Here is a 13,012-nt window from a genome sequence, read left to right on the forward strand (position 1 = left end):
TCTGTCCCTCTATTCAACCCCAGTCACCCCTCTGTCCCTCTAATCAACAACAGGGACCCCCCTGTCCCTCTATTCAACCCCAGTCACCCTCTGTCTCTACAGTACCAAATTCAGCCCTCTGGCCCTCTATTTAACCCCAGTGATCCTCTGTTACTCTATAGTACCCCTGTGACTCCTCTGGCGCTCTAATGTGTCCTAGTGACCCCTTTGAACCTCTGTGTTACCCATGTGACCCCTCTGTTCCTCTATTGTACCCAAATGGCCCAAGTGCCCTTTTATGGTATGCAAGTTACCTTTCTGGCCCTCAACTTGTGACCCCTGTCTCCCTATGGTACCCCTGTGACTCCCTGTCCTTCCATTGTACCCAGTGACCCCTCTTTCTCTCTAATCAACCCCAGTGACCCCCTCTGGCTCTCTATGGTATCCTTATGACTCCTCTGTCCCTCTATTTTACCCCAGTGACTGCTCTGCCCATCTATTATACTCCAATCTCCCACTCACCTACTGTACCCCAGTGACCCCGCTGTTTAACTTAATACCCCACCTGTCCCTCCACTGTGTCCCTATGCGGTATGGCCCCCTTCTCTGCCCTTAATATACCCCAGTGACCCCTCCAATTCTCTATTGTTCCCCAATACCCCTCAGTGCCCCTATTTTACCCCAACCCCCCTTTGTGCTACTTCTGTACCCTGCTGACCTCTATGTCCTTCTCTTATCTCACAGTGACCCTTCTATTGAACTCTAATTTTCACCCTGCCTCTCCATTGTACCCCAGTCCCCCCTCCGTTCTCATCTATAATCCAATATTCTATCTGTACCCCCTGTTCCTGCCCCATTGGCCCCTCTTTATGTGTGTGGTAGAAATGTTTGGATCTACCTGTCCTGTATATTTTTGTCTCTTATTCTGCTGGTGGGGGTGAGGCAGCGTATAAAGGGCCAGTCCGGCCCATAGAGATATTCCAGCTATAGGTGGAGTACGATGCCTTGAATCTCCTGCTTGTTAGATTCCCCCAGCACAAAGTTCTACATAAACCCATAAATTCCCTCCGGCGGGGTCATGCCCTGTACTGTCCTCTGCATCCATTCTTCTGGGTTCCTGAACGTACAGGAAGCAGCTGGGCGCTGCCAGGTCAGGCCGACGCTGATTACAGCAGATGCAAACACTAATATCTTCCTTCCTTCTCCGGGAATGTGTCCCCCCCCCCCCCCATTACCCCTAAACGCCTAAGGACAGAACCATGGAAACATCAAAACCGCTGCAATACCTACCTCCTGTCCAGTGCTGTCATCTCCTGCAGACCACACCCACTTTCTGTGAACCAAGGGCCTCAAAGACCCTCCCCCCTGGGGGTATATCATCAAACCTGCCTGGGCTCAATACACAGTGCCATGTTGTTATGGGACTGGGATATGAAAAGGAGTCAAAGGAGGGAAATTGGGGTATTATAGACTTTCAGAAAGTGGAACAGGGATATAATGGAGGGGCAAAAGGGGGATTGGGGTATCACAGAGGGACTGAGAGGGGGTTGGGGTACAATGGAGGTAAAGAGAGGGGATTAGGGTAAAGAGGAGAGATGGAGGAGGATTGGGGTAGAAGAACAGGGATTGTTTCATAGAAGGACAGAGGGGGATCAGAGTGTAATAGAGGGGGGCATAGAAGGGATTGGGGTATAAGAGAGAGGAAGAGGGGCGATTGGGGTAAAGAGGAGACACAAAGTGGGGGACTGGGTTACGAAAAGGAAAGGGGAATAAATAGGGTATAATATAGGGTCAGGGGTGGGTGGGGTACAATAGGGAGGGAATTTGGGGTACAATTGGAAGACAGAAGGAGAACTGACAGTACAACAGGGGGACGAAGGGGGGGGTAAACTGGGGTATGGAGGGGACACAAAGTGGGGCTAGGGTTTGCAGCATTCAGGACCCCCCACTGCTGGTGGAAGAGGTGCTGTCACTGGACACCAATGGAGCAAGGGTATTGGGGGGAATGGGGTAAAACCCTGGAGTAATAAATAGTAGTAGTAAATAATAAATCTGGGTGATGAGCAATGCTGAGCCCACATATCAGATTCCATGATCACAAAGCGTTGACTTCTTTTTCCCAGGCTCTTAATTTGGGCTTAAAAGGTGAATGCGCCTTTCATCCTGCGTGGTACCAACCAGGTGATTCAGAGAGTATGGAGTCTGTATGGGGTTCATGAACACACCGGGTCCCATTTCTCCAAGAACATGGAGTGAGTCACATGATCATTCATACTTCCAAGTATTGAGTTAAAGAAAGATGATAAGGGGGGGGGGGGGCACATTTCCTTTAAGGGAGGCAGCACATGGAGGGGGAGCAGTGACACCCCTAGTGCCTAGGGAGCCCAGTGCAGGGGACCCCGATGGGCTTTCATGGCTTTACAAATATTCGGTATCCATTTCCTTTAACGAGATGGATGTTATGGTAGCTGAATGTGAGCAGTAATACCCCCTCCCCTCGTCCCACTCCATTATCCAAGTCGCTTCTCAGGATAACAGCCCTATTTAGGGTAATTTTCCCTCCATTATGTGGCTCCAACACACCAATCAGCTCAGACCTCTCTGGTGATGTGCGAGCTGGCGCTGCTTAACCCGTTCTGTCCCATAAGAGGAGCACCATTCCCCGGCCTGAACTGAGGAAACATTTCACAGGCTTCTTATACCAGGCCTGGACATTGCAGGGATTCAGCAGACATCATTTGGTCCAGACAGGTCCTCTTTACCCCTGCATTCACCTTGGTGTACAGTTACAAACTGCACGACTGTCACAGCCTATTTACTAACAATGGTTTTGGGAGGGGACCAATGCCCCCATGTCTTTGCTGCTCTCATGTCCGTAGCTCATGTCATTAGCTATCATGTCCTCATCAGCCATCGTGTCCCCATCAGCCATCATGTCCCTATCAGCCATTATGTTCCCATCAGCCATCATATCCACATCAGCCATCATGTCCCTATCAGCCATCACATTCTCATTAGCTGTCATGTTCTCATCCACCATCATGTCCCCATCAGCCATCATGTACCTATCAGCCATCGTATCCCCATCAGCCATCATGTCCCTATCAGCCATCATATTCCCATCAGCCATCGTATCCACATCAGCCATCATGTACCTATCAGCCATCATGTCCACATCAGCCATCATGTTCTCATTAGCTGTCATGTTCTCATCCGCCATCATGTCCCTATCAGACATTGTGTCCCTATCAACCATCATGCCCCCATCAGCTGTCATGTCCTCTTCAGCCAATTATTTTCCCTGTCATTGGAGCTATCCCCATCAGCCATCGTGTCCCTATCAGCCATCGTGTCCCTATCAGCCATCATGTCCACATCAGCCATCGTGTCCCCATCAGCCATCATGTTCTCATTAGCTGTAATGTTCTCAGCCACCATAATGTCCCTATCAACCATCATGCCCTCATCGCTATCATTTCCCCATCAGCCATCATGTCCCCATCAGCTGTCATGTCCTCATGGGCCATCATGTCCCTATCAGCCATCACGTCCCTATGAGTCATCGTGTCCCTATCAGCCATCATGACCCCATCAGCTGTCATGTCCTCTTCATCCATTATGTAGTTCCCCTGTCATTGGAGGTATCCCCATCAGCCATCATGTCCACATCAGCCATCGTGTCCCCATCAGCCATCATGTTCTCATTAGCTGTTATGTTTTAAGCCGCCATAATGTCGCTATCAGCCATCATGCCCTCATCGCTATTGTTTCCCCATCAGCCATTATGTCCCCATCAGCTGTCATGTCCTCATGGGTCATCGTGTCCCTACCAGCCATTATGTTCCTATCGGCCATTATATCCCTATCAGCCATCGTGTCCCTATCAGCCATCATGCCCCCATCAGCTGTCATGTCCTCTTCAGCCATTATGTAATTCCCCTGTCATTGGAGCTGTCACAAGGGCTGTTCTCCTGTAGAGTTCTCATGTCTGTCCCTCTGTCACAGGGGTGTCGGGATTCACAAAGATCGATGACAATGGTGACCGAGAGAATGACTACTCGCTGTGGGACATGTCTGAGACGGGTGAAAACTTCCAGGTGAGACAGGCAGGTGGTGGTTGAACGCGGACTGTGATTGGCTCTGACAGGTGACCATCATTCTGTTTCTTGCAGGTTGTGGCAGTTTACAACGGAACTCAGAGGAGCATCAACAGGGTGCCAGGCACAGAGATCCACTGGCCGGGGGGTACAGTGCCCAGGGACGTGCCACCCTGCGGGTTTGACAACAATAACCCCGAATGCATGAAAAGTAAGGGAAGGGGCTGAATGGGTTCATCCATACGTGTGGAGCTCAGACTTCCTGTGATTTTCTGAATGTGACAACGTATCCATACCCAAATTATTATTATCAGAGGCACCTGATTGGCTGGAAGTAATCAGAGTGTATAGCTGGGTAACAATGTATCCATTCCAGAATAGAAGATGTGTATAGAGATATTGTCCAGCATGATGGTCATTATCCGTGGCAGATCTTACCGATATTCATAATGCTACTTGTGTTTCCTCTCCCAGCCAGCTTCTCCGTCCTGGAAGTGACCTCCATTGTGATCTGCTTCATCCTCCTGGCCATCGCCATCTCCTCCATCTTCATATACAGGTACTCTTCTTCTGGGGGGATGGGGGGGGTACATAGCAAACCCGGGTCTTGTTACTATAGGAGTTGAGGATTGGATTCACCGCTGGGCTTCAGTGAACCGATTGAGGACTTCTCCGACGTCTCCAAGGCAAATTTCACCTTAATTAGTAGAAACGGATGGGGGAAGTTGGGCTAACAGTGCAATCTGGTGCAATGATCTGTTTCACCGTAAAAACAAATAGAAGGGGAAATTAGGATTGGCATTGACTATAAAATCCTTAAGGGGGAAAAGGTGATTAACCCAGGGGTACTCTGGGGGCATTTCCCCAACAATATCCAATATAAGGGGGCATTTCTCCACTGACTACCAATCTAGGGGGGCATTTTCTATTGACCTCCACTGTAAGGGAGAATTTCTCCACCCACTGCCAGTATAAGGGGGCATTTCTCCACCGACCTCCAATCTGGGGGGGCGTTTCTTCACCGACCTCCAATGTAAGAGGGCATTTCTCCAACAACCTTCAATGTAAGGGAGCATTTCTGCACGGACCTCCAATGTAAGCGGGCATTTCTCCACAGACCTCAAATGTAGGGGGCATTCTCCAATGACCTCCAATGTAAGGGGGCATTTCTTCAAAGACCTCCAATGTAAGGGAGAATTTCTCCATGGACCTCTAATATAAGGGGCATTTCTCCACTGACCTCCAATGTAAGGAGGCATTTCTCCACCGACCTCCAATATAAGGGGGCATTTCTCCACCGACTTTCAATGTAAAGGGGCAGTTCTCCACTGACCTCAAATATAAGGGGGCATTTCTCCCCCGACTTTCAATGTAAGGGGGCACTTCTCCACCAACCTCCAATGTAAGAGGGCATTTCTCCAACGACCTTCAATGTAAGGGAGCATTTCTCCACAGACCTCGAATGTAGGGGGCATTCTCCAATGACCTCCAATGTAAGGGGGCATTTCTCCAACGACCTCCAATGTAAGGGGGGTTTTCTCCACCGACCTCCAATAGAAGGAGACATTTCTCCTCTAACCCCCAATATGTAAGGGGGCATTTCTCCAACGACCTCCAATGTAAGGGGGGTTTTCTCCACCGACCTCCAATAGAAGGAGACATTTCTCCTCTAACCCCCAATGTAAGGAGGCATTTCCCCACCGACCTCCAATGTAAGGGAGCACTTTTTCACTGACCTCCAATATAAGGGCGTTTCTCCACAGACCTCCAATTTAAGGGGGCATTTCTCCACCTTCCTCCAATGTAAGGGGGCATTTCTCCTATGACCTTTAATATAAGGGGCCATTTCTCCACTGAACGCAGATTCCTCATGTTCAGACTGTTTTAGGTGGACCATAGGACAATATTATTTAGCACTGCTCCTAATTTGGAGAAATCGTGGACACCCTTGGGCTGTTGCTGACCTACCTGCAGGCGATAAGAGCTCCCGGTGGTCAGAGATGCTGATTATAACGTCAGCTTGTTAGTCTGTACCTGCAGGCAGCCAGTCCCTTGGGTGAAGATATTGCATATGTGCCAGTGGCAGAGATGGGCCAGGATTGCAGCACTGATGATCCGGGTCACCTCATTCCCCATTAGTATTTGTAATATGTAAAGGTAATGGAATGTACTCTGTGCCAGCCGCTTCTAGCAGTTGCTTCGCACTGATCGGGGTCTTCTCTCTGTCTCTTGCAGGAAGCTGCGGCTGGAGAAGGAGCTGGCAGCTGAGCTGTGGAAAGTACGTTGGGAGGACATCCAGACCAGCAACATGGAGAAGAACCTGCGCCGTGCCGGGAGCAAATTAACACTGTCATTGGTAACTGCCCCAGTCATATCCCCTGCCTCCATACCAACAACTTGATCATGGTTCTGACATCAGAAACATCCATCTCTGCATGCACTGTATCAGCCATATAGAAGCCTTCTTTGGGCTTCTTTAGAATGTGTTGCACACAACAAGTAAAATCGGGAACCTACTAATAACAAAAGCCATCCTCTCACTGCCATCGCACAGACTACTCCATTCTTCTGTTGTCCTGTCTCTGGGCTGAGCTCACAAAAGAAAAAAAAGTTTCAGAACCCAACTGTCATCTGAATGGTCAGAACCCAACTCCTATCTGAATGGTCAGAACCCAACTCTTATCTGAATGGTCAGAACCTAACTCTCATATGAATGGTCAGAACCCAACTCTGATTCTCTCATCCTCGTAGTCAGAACCCAACTCTCATCCTCATGGTCAGAACCCAACTCTTTGCCTCTTGGTCAGAACCTAACTCTCATCCTCATGATCAGAATCCAACTCTCATTCTCATGGTCAGAACCTAACATTTGTCCTCATGCTCAGAACCTAATTCTCAGCCTCTTGGACAGAACCCAACTCCCATCCTCATGTTTAGAACCCAATTCTCATCTTAATGGTCAGAACTCAACTTTCATCCTTATGGTCAGAACCCAACTCTCCTCAATGTCCATCACATCATGAGGTCTTTCCATAGCAGGACCAGAAAGAGACACAGCATTCATTACAACCCAATCCTTGCATCGTCACCCCCAGTTGTTTACTCCATTAAGCCACCTCACCATTTCACAAGTCCACCATGATCCATTGTAGATGTTTGTGATCTTTGTGAACTATCTTGCAATTTTTGTCATTTTATCTCTAGAGAGGCTCCAATTATGGCTCCCTGCTCACCATGGAGGGTCAATTCCAGGTTTATGCCAAGACGGCGTACTACAAGGTAATTGTATGACCATTGGATCGACTGTAACGGGAGAGATTATCTTCAGCACTCTGACCATAATGTCATTCCCTGGAGGATGGATCTCAGGGTCCAATATGGCACAGTTCTGTAATCTTATCAATGACCTTTCATCTTACAAATTGATATTTGGTATTTCCTGTCACAATTTTATTTTCCATTTATTCCTCTAGGGCAATGTTGTTGCTGTGAAATACTTAAACCAGAAGCGCATCGAACTGACTCGAAAGGTCCTCTTCGAGCTGAAATATGTAAGCATTTTCTGGGGTTTTGGGATGATTTATGGGGATCTGTCACAAAAGAAACAGTTGCTGATAAATTTACACATTTATGTGCCAAGCTCTTGAACCTGGTGCCACCCAGAAATATCATGCCACCCATACCTGGCAGCTTGTGCCTTGTGGTAGCAAACACTGAGACACATTAGGCACCCCACACCCCTCATATTCCCCAGTATCACAGTCACAGAGGGGAATGATACCTGTGTATCATTGGATTAATCCAGAATATTCCTAATCTTCCAGTAATTACCAAGGCCGAGGGTGCAAACCTCCTCCTTTGCTCCCCATCTTTGTACAGCCATTGTCCAGGGTCACCATCTACTTCATGCGCGGACTGGCTCCAAGAAGGTTCTGAAAGGGGCTAGTTCTTGGGTTGAAGAAGAGGAAGAGAGGTTTTAGCTACTTCTGCAGCCTTTGAATTTGTATCCTGCTACAAGGCTACAGTCTGATCACTAGGGTGCTGAGACTGAGGAAATGCTTCCTCCTGTCTGCAGCAGACTGATGATCTGATTATCTTAGCCTATGCAGTCATTGAATGGAGTCCCAGGACAGCTTTTGATTGATAGAAGTTGGTACTTTTCTGAAACACTGTTTCTGTACATTGTGACGTGTCAGAGACTTCAATACATGGATTTGACAGGTCCTCTTTAATACACACGTACATGATGTAGTTGATTATCACCACGAGCGGGCCGATCAGCCGTGCTGCTCTCGAAACTCTTTAACTTTCTGGCCGCATTGAAGCTAAATTCTTTCCCTCCAGCTGTTGTGCTCCGACCCGCCTTGGCATCTGGGGGCCATCCCGCTGTTGACACTTCCTTGGCTCGGGGTCGCAGGAATTGTTGCTGACACAACACAAAACTCTCTTGTTAAACATAAACAGCCTTGTTTGTTGTCGTTTTATTGAGTGCGCTGGCAGGAGCCCCGCGCTCCCCGCTGCTTAACCCAGGGCGGCCGGTTACAACAACCTTCTCATGGAAGCCCCATGGAGGGGCCCCTGGGTGCCTCCGCTTCTAAAAAGCCATACACCTTTTAAGAGCTGGACGGGTTGCCAAATGAAAAATCAATCTCCCCTAATGAAAAGTGCGCCGAGCGCCCACGGCCGCTACTGACTGAATAAAAATTAAAGGACCAATTCCCAATTTTCACCTTTTAGTTTAATATTTTGGAAGGGCAAACATGGGTGATTGGTGCTCAATGGGAAGGTGCTGAATAAATTGAAATGGCGATTGAACAACAGATGGAAAGTGCCGGCCCAGCTGGAGGTCAGGTGGTTGTTTTAACATAAGCAGGCGGTATGTTTAATGAATAGTTTTCTACTTTGTAATGGATAGTTGTGCGGAGCCCCAGAACCGGCCATTAACCTTCTCCGATCAGTGCTCAGACCCCACACAGCTCCTGTGTGGTCTCAGGGAAGGAAATCTTTTTACTCCAACAGCCCCCAGTAAATTATCCTTAATCACAGATTTGAGGGCTGTGTGGGATTGAACCCTTATCGGAAATCAATGCACAGCGTGGAGATGGACTGTTAAGGGATGAAAGGCATCAGACTGGGTCCACGTAGCCTGGAGAAAGGAAACCGGCTGCCTTTATAACATCACTGTGGTGTTCAATCTGTAGGCTGAATGGACTGCTTTGGCTCCTTGACATTCAATTTACATGGTGGCTATGCATTGGTCATTTGGGTCCTAAACAGGACCATTCCATAGCCGAAAACTTATATCAGCTCCTCCAAGAATTGTCTGAATTCAGATAAGGTCCCAAACCTCACACAGCTCTGTACAAGGAGCTGAAGGTTCCGTGTTCACCAATATGGGCCAGGTGGCTGAACAAGACTTGGTGAGCTATGGCTGTGCTCTACAGGTTGCAGTGTTGTGGTGGTCAGTAACCATTGCAGCTGCCCACTGAAGAAGCCAATGGTCTCATTTAGTAGGGTAAATGGCAGTATGGTTGGGGGTGACTTTCCATTGCCCAAAGGGTTGAACTGCCCTTTCCTGCTTTTCCAAATTTTCCACCCTCATCCAACTCTCTCTCTTCTCCGTTGCTCCGACTGTCTCTTTTTGCTGTGCCGCCGGTACCCTTGTCTGTAACATTTTCTGTGTCCTTCGCTCTCTCATTCTGCTCCTGAAAGCTCTTGTTAATGTTATTTGCAAGGCCCAATATTAATCAGAACATTCACTGACATTTCCCTGGTGTTTGCAATGTTCAATCGCCCCCTCCCCGCGGACAGACTGCTGAAGAGATATATCCACATTTAATTCAGCACCATCACCGAGCTCCTCTGCACAGACCAATATTAGCCAGATCTCTGCGCTAACACAAACACATTTATTTCCAGCAAGAAGGAGAAACGTGAAGGTTACATCAAATAGGGAAAGGGGATCAGCCGGCGGGGAGAAAATGCTGGCAAATCCTTCATTTAATCCATGTATATTCCTCCGCAGATTGCTCAGCAGTGGCAGAATGATTGCCAATCTGAGGCACAAGTATGGAGATCACATAACTCTTCCCAGTGACTGAGCAGTAAATCAAGGATGAGGATGACAGCCCGGAATATTGCGGTGCTCATGGGTTCCACTTTAAGGATGTATGAGGGGGCAGGGCTGTGATACACAAAGATAGTTAGAGATTTGCACTGACACAAGTATGGAAAATGTTGTCACTCCGATCATTATATGATTGTAAGCTCCTCGGGGCAGGGTCCTCTCCTCCTGTGTCACTGTCTGTATTAGTCTGTCATTTACAACCCCTATTTAATGTACAGCGCTGCGTAATATGTTGGCGCTATATAAATCCTGTTTATTAATAATAATAATAATAATATGTGTCTAATCTTTATTCTACTTACAGATGAGGGACGTACAGAATGAGCACCTGACGCGATTTGTTGGGGCGTGTACAGACCCTCCCAATATCTGTATCCTGACTGAGTACTGCCCCCGAGGGAGCCTGCAGGTGAGACACAATCAGACCCTGCAATATATTCTGCAGATTATCTCATCACTGACCCCTAGTGAAATATTCCTCTATCCCACCCTCCCCCTAAAAATATTCTGTAGAAATTTGGTGTTCATGATAACCTTTTTTATATTTTGTAGGATATTCTGGAAAATGAGAGCATTACCCTGGACTGGATGTTCAGATATTCATTGATAAATGATATTGTTAAGGTGAGGAAAGCTTGTGTCAGGGACATTTGTCTTCACAATTCTAATCATGTCAATCAAACTCTACCTTAGACTGGCCATCTTTAAATGGAATCATCATTAAATCCTCACCTAATGGATGTTCGTTAATATGGATACTAGGGCATTAGAGGAAGCCAATGGGAACTCTGTATAGACAAGAGTATAACCTTATCATGAAACTGATATGAATGGTCCATATGGAGGTATTATTATTAATAATGATAATAATATGGGGGTAATGTACCCTGGCATGATCAAAGTGGGTTCAGCTTGATGGAGAACGTCCCATTTCCCTTTACTGCAGGGGGTGCTGGAGAAGGATTCATTGATTTCCCCTCTCTTTATAGTTCTCTATGTCTTTGTTCCTTTGGGTTGACTGTCTACTTCTCTTCCAGGGAATGCTCTTCTTGCACAATAGTGTCATTGGGTCCCATGGGAACTTGAAGTCCTCCAATTGTGTGGTGGACAGTCGATTCGTCCTGAAGATCACGGACTACGGATTGGCCAGCTTCCGCTGTGCTGTTGACTCGGAAGATTCTCACGCTTATTTTGCCAGTAAGATGGAGACCCATGACTGACATATACGGGGCAGTCTGATGAGTGGCAGTTATTGGAAAAGTCCAGTTTCACCATAACTTCTTTATTATTCATCTCAATGTGTCTCATTATCATCACTGTGGCCCCCGACCCTGGGCCAGGTACTTACATGGGATTGAGCACTCATTGACTGCTCAGGTGTTTTTTACCATTGCTATCTATGTCACAATGCCATGTGGACATTTGGAGGAAAGTAAGCTGCGTGTGTCCCGTAGAAGTTGTATGACCTATATCAGCACAAGGTAGCAGTAAAATGAGATTTACCTAAATGGGGGATGGTAACAAAGTTCTGAATATCATGGAAAGTATACATAGACATATTTAACCATCCTATGTAGATGAGTGGAAAATTGGGTCCAAGTGCAGCTTTAATGGGAAGGTAAAAGGAATGAATGGTATAATAGTCCTCGCTCACAACCCTTTGTACCAATCTGAAATGTACCCATTGTTGTTCCAGAGAAGCTGTGGACTGCTCCAGAGCTCCTTCGCAAGGAATCCCCCCATCCTCAGGGGACTCAGAAAGGAGACGTCTACAGTTTTGGCATCATACTTCAAGAGATTGCTCTTCGAAATGGCGTCTTCTACATGGACAGCGGTGACTACAGCCCCAAAGGTGAGCGTCTGACCAGCCAGATGACACCAGCGTTCGCAAGATTGCTATTTGTCTTTTGGATGTCGCTTCCTAAACTCTTCAAATTCTTTTTGCAGAAATAATAGAACGAGTGAAGAGCACGGAGAAGCCATATTTCCGACCCTCCACTAACCTTTACTGCCATATTCAGGAACTGGGGGTGCTCATGCAGAGGTGCTGGGCAGAGGATCTTCTAGACAGGCCGGACTTCAACCAGATTAAGGTTCTGCTACGTAAGTTCAACAGGTGAGGATCTGGATATTGGGAACTCCTCTGTTATGAACTTTACACATTCTTGTCCTATGGAGGTGCAGATTTTGTTTAGACTTTCAGGTTCTACCTGTGTAGAACCCATAGGGGGCACATAGTCAGCAATACCAGTCATGTATTTAGAAGCAGTAACTTGATGGTTAGTTAGTAATAAGGTGCCCAGTGTGTGCCAACCAGTCCACCAGTCTAGACCACTGATAGCGCAGTGGATGGGTTCCTGAATTCATAGCATGCCCCAAATTCTGACCTTCCATTCCCCTCCAGGGAAAAAGCACCCAGGAGGCATAAAACATGGCCCATCTTTCATTATAAGTTACTTCTATGAATATATTGTGGTATTTTCATGGTTTGCAGGGAGAACAGCACAAATATCCTGGACAACCTTCTGTCCCGCATGGAGCAGTACGCTAATAATCTGGAGGAACTGGTGGAGGACCGGACTGCACATTTTTTCCTTGCAGTTCCGTGGCTGAGCAGCTGAAGAGAGGAGAGACAGTACAAGCTGAGGCCTTTGATAGTGTCACCATCTACTTCAGCGATATTGTAGGGTTCACTGCTCTATCTGCTGAAAGTACACCAATGCAGGTATTCCGGAAAAACATCATCATTTCTATTATTTGCAGCTGAACTCAGCCCAGACCTCATTCAGGAGACTCAAACCCCATGACT

At 47.3% G+C, this 13,012-nt stretch overlaps 1 protein-coding gene across 1 annotated transcript in view; it reads left to right on the forward strand.

The window, feature by feature from the left end:
- Nucleotides 1-12,784, forward strand: part of NPR1 (natriuretic peptide receptor 1) — a gene marked incomplete at its 3' end in the record, with an annotated part of 14,114 nt that extends 1,330 nt beyond the window's left edge. Inside the window, 12 exon segments of the mRNA XM_072427597.1 lie at nucleotides 3,985-4,076; nucleotides 4,152-4,287; nucleotides 4,551-4,635; nucleotides 6,312-6,432; nucleotides 7,281-7,355; nucleotides 7,550-7,627; nucleotides 10,508-10,612; nucleotides 10,756-10,827; nucleotides 11,241-11,400; nucleotides 11,900-12,055; nucleotides 12,151-12,319; nucleotides 12,698-12,784. Of these exon segments, the coding sequence (XP_072283698.1) occupies nucleotides 3,985-4,076; nucleotides 4,152-4,287; nucleotides 4,551-4,635; nucleotides 6,312-6,432; nucleotides 7,281-7,355; nucleotides 7,550-7,627; nucleotides 10,508-10,612; nucleotides 10,756-10,827; nucleotides 11,241-11,400; nucleotides 11,900-12,055; nucleotides 12,151-12,319; nucleotides 12,698-12,784 (1,336 nt within the window).
- Nucleotides 12,785-13,012: the final 228 nt, after the last annotated feature.

The sequence above is a fragment of the Pyxicephalus adspersus genome, chromosome 12 (genome assembly GCF_032062135.1).
Source record: "Pyxicephalus adspersus chromosome 12, UCB_Pads_2.0, whole genome shotgun sequence".
In the NCBI taxonomy this organism is placed as follows: Eukaryota; Metazoa; Chordata; class Amphibia; order Anura; family Pyxicephalidae; genus Pyxicephalus; species Pyxicephalus adspersus.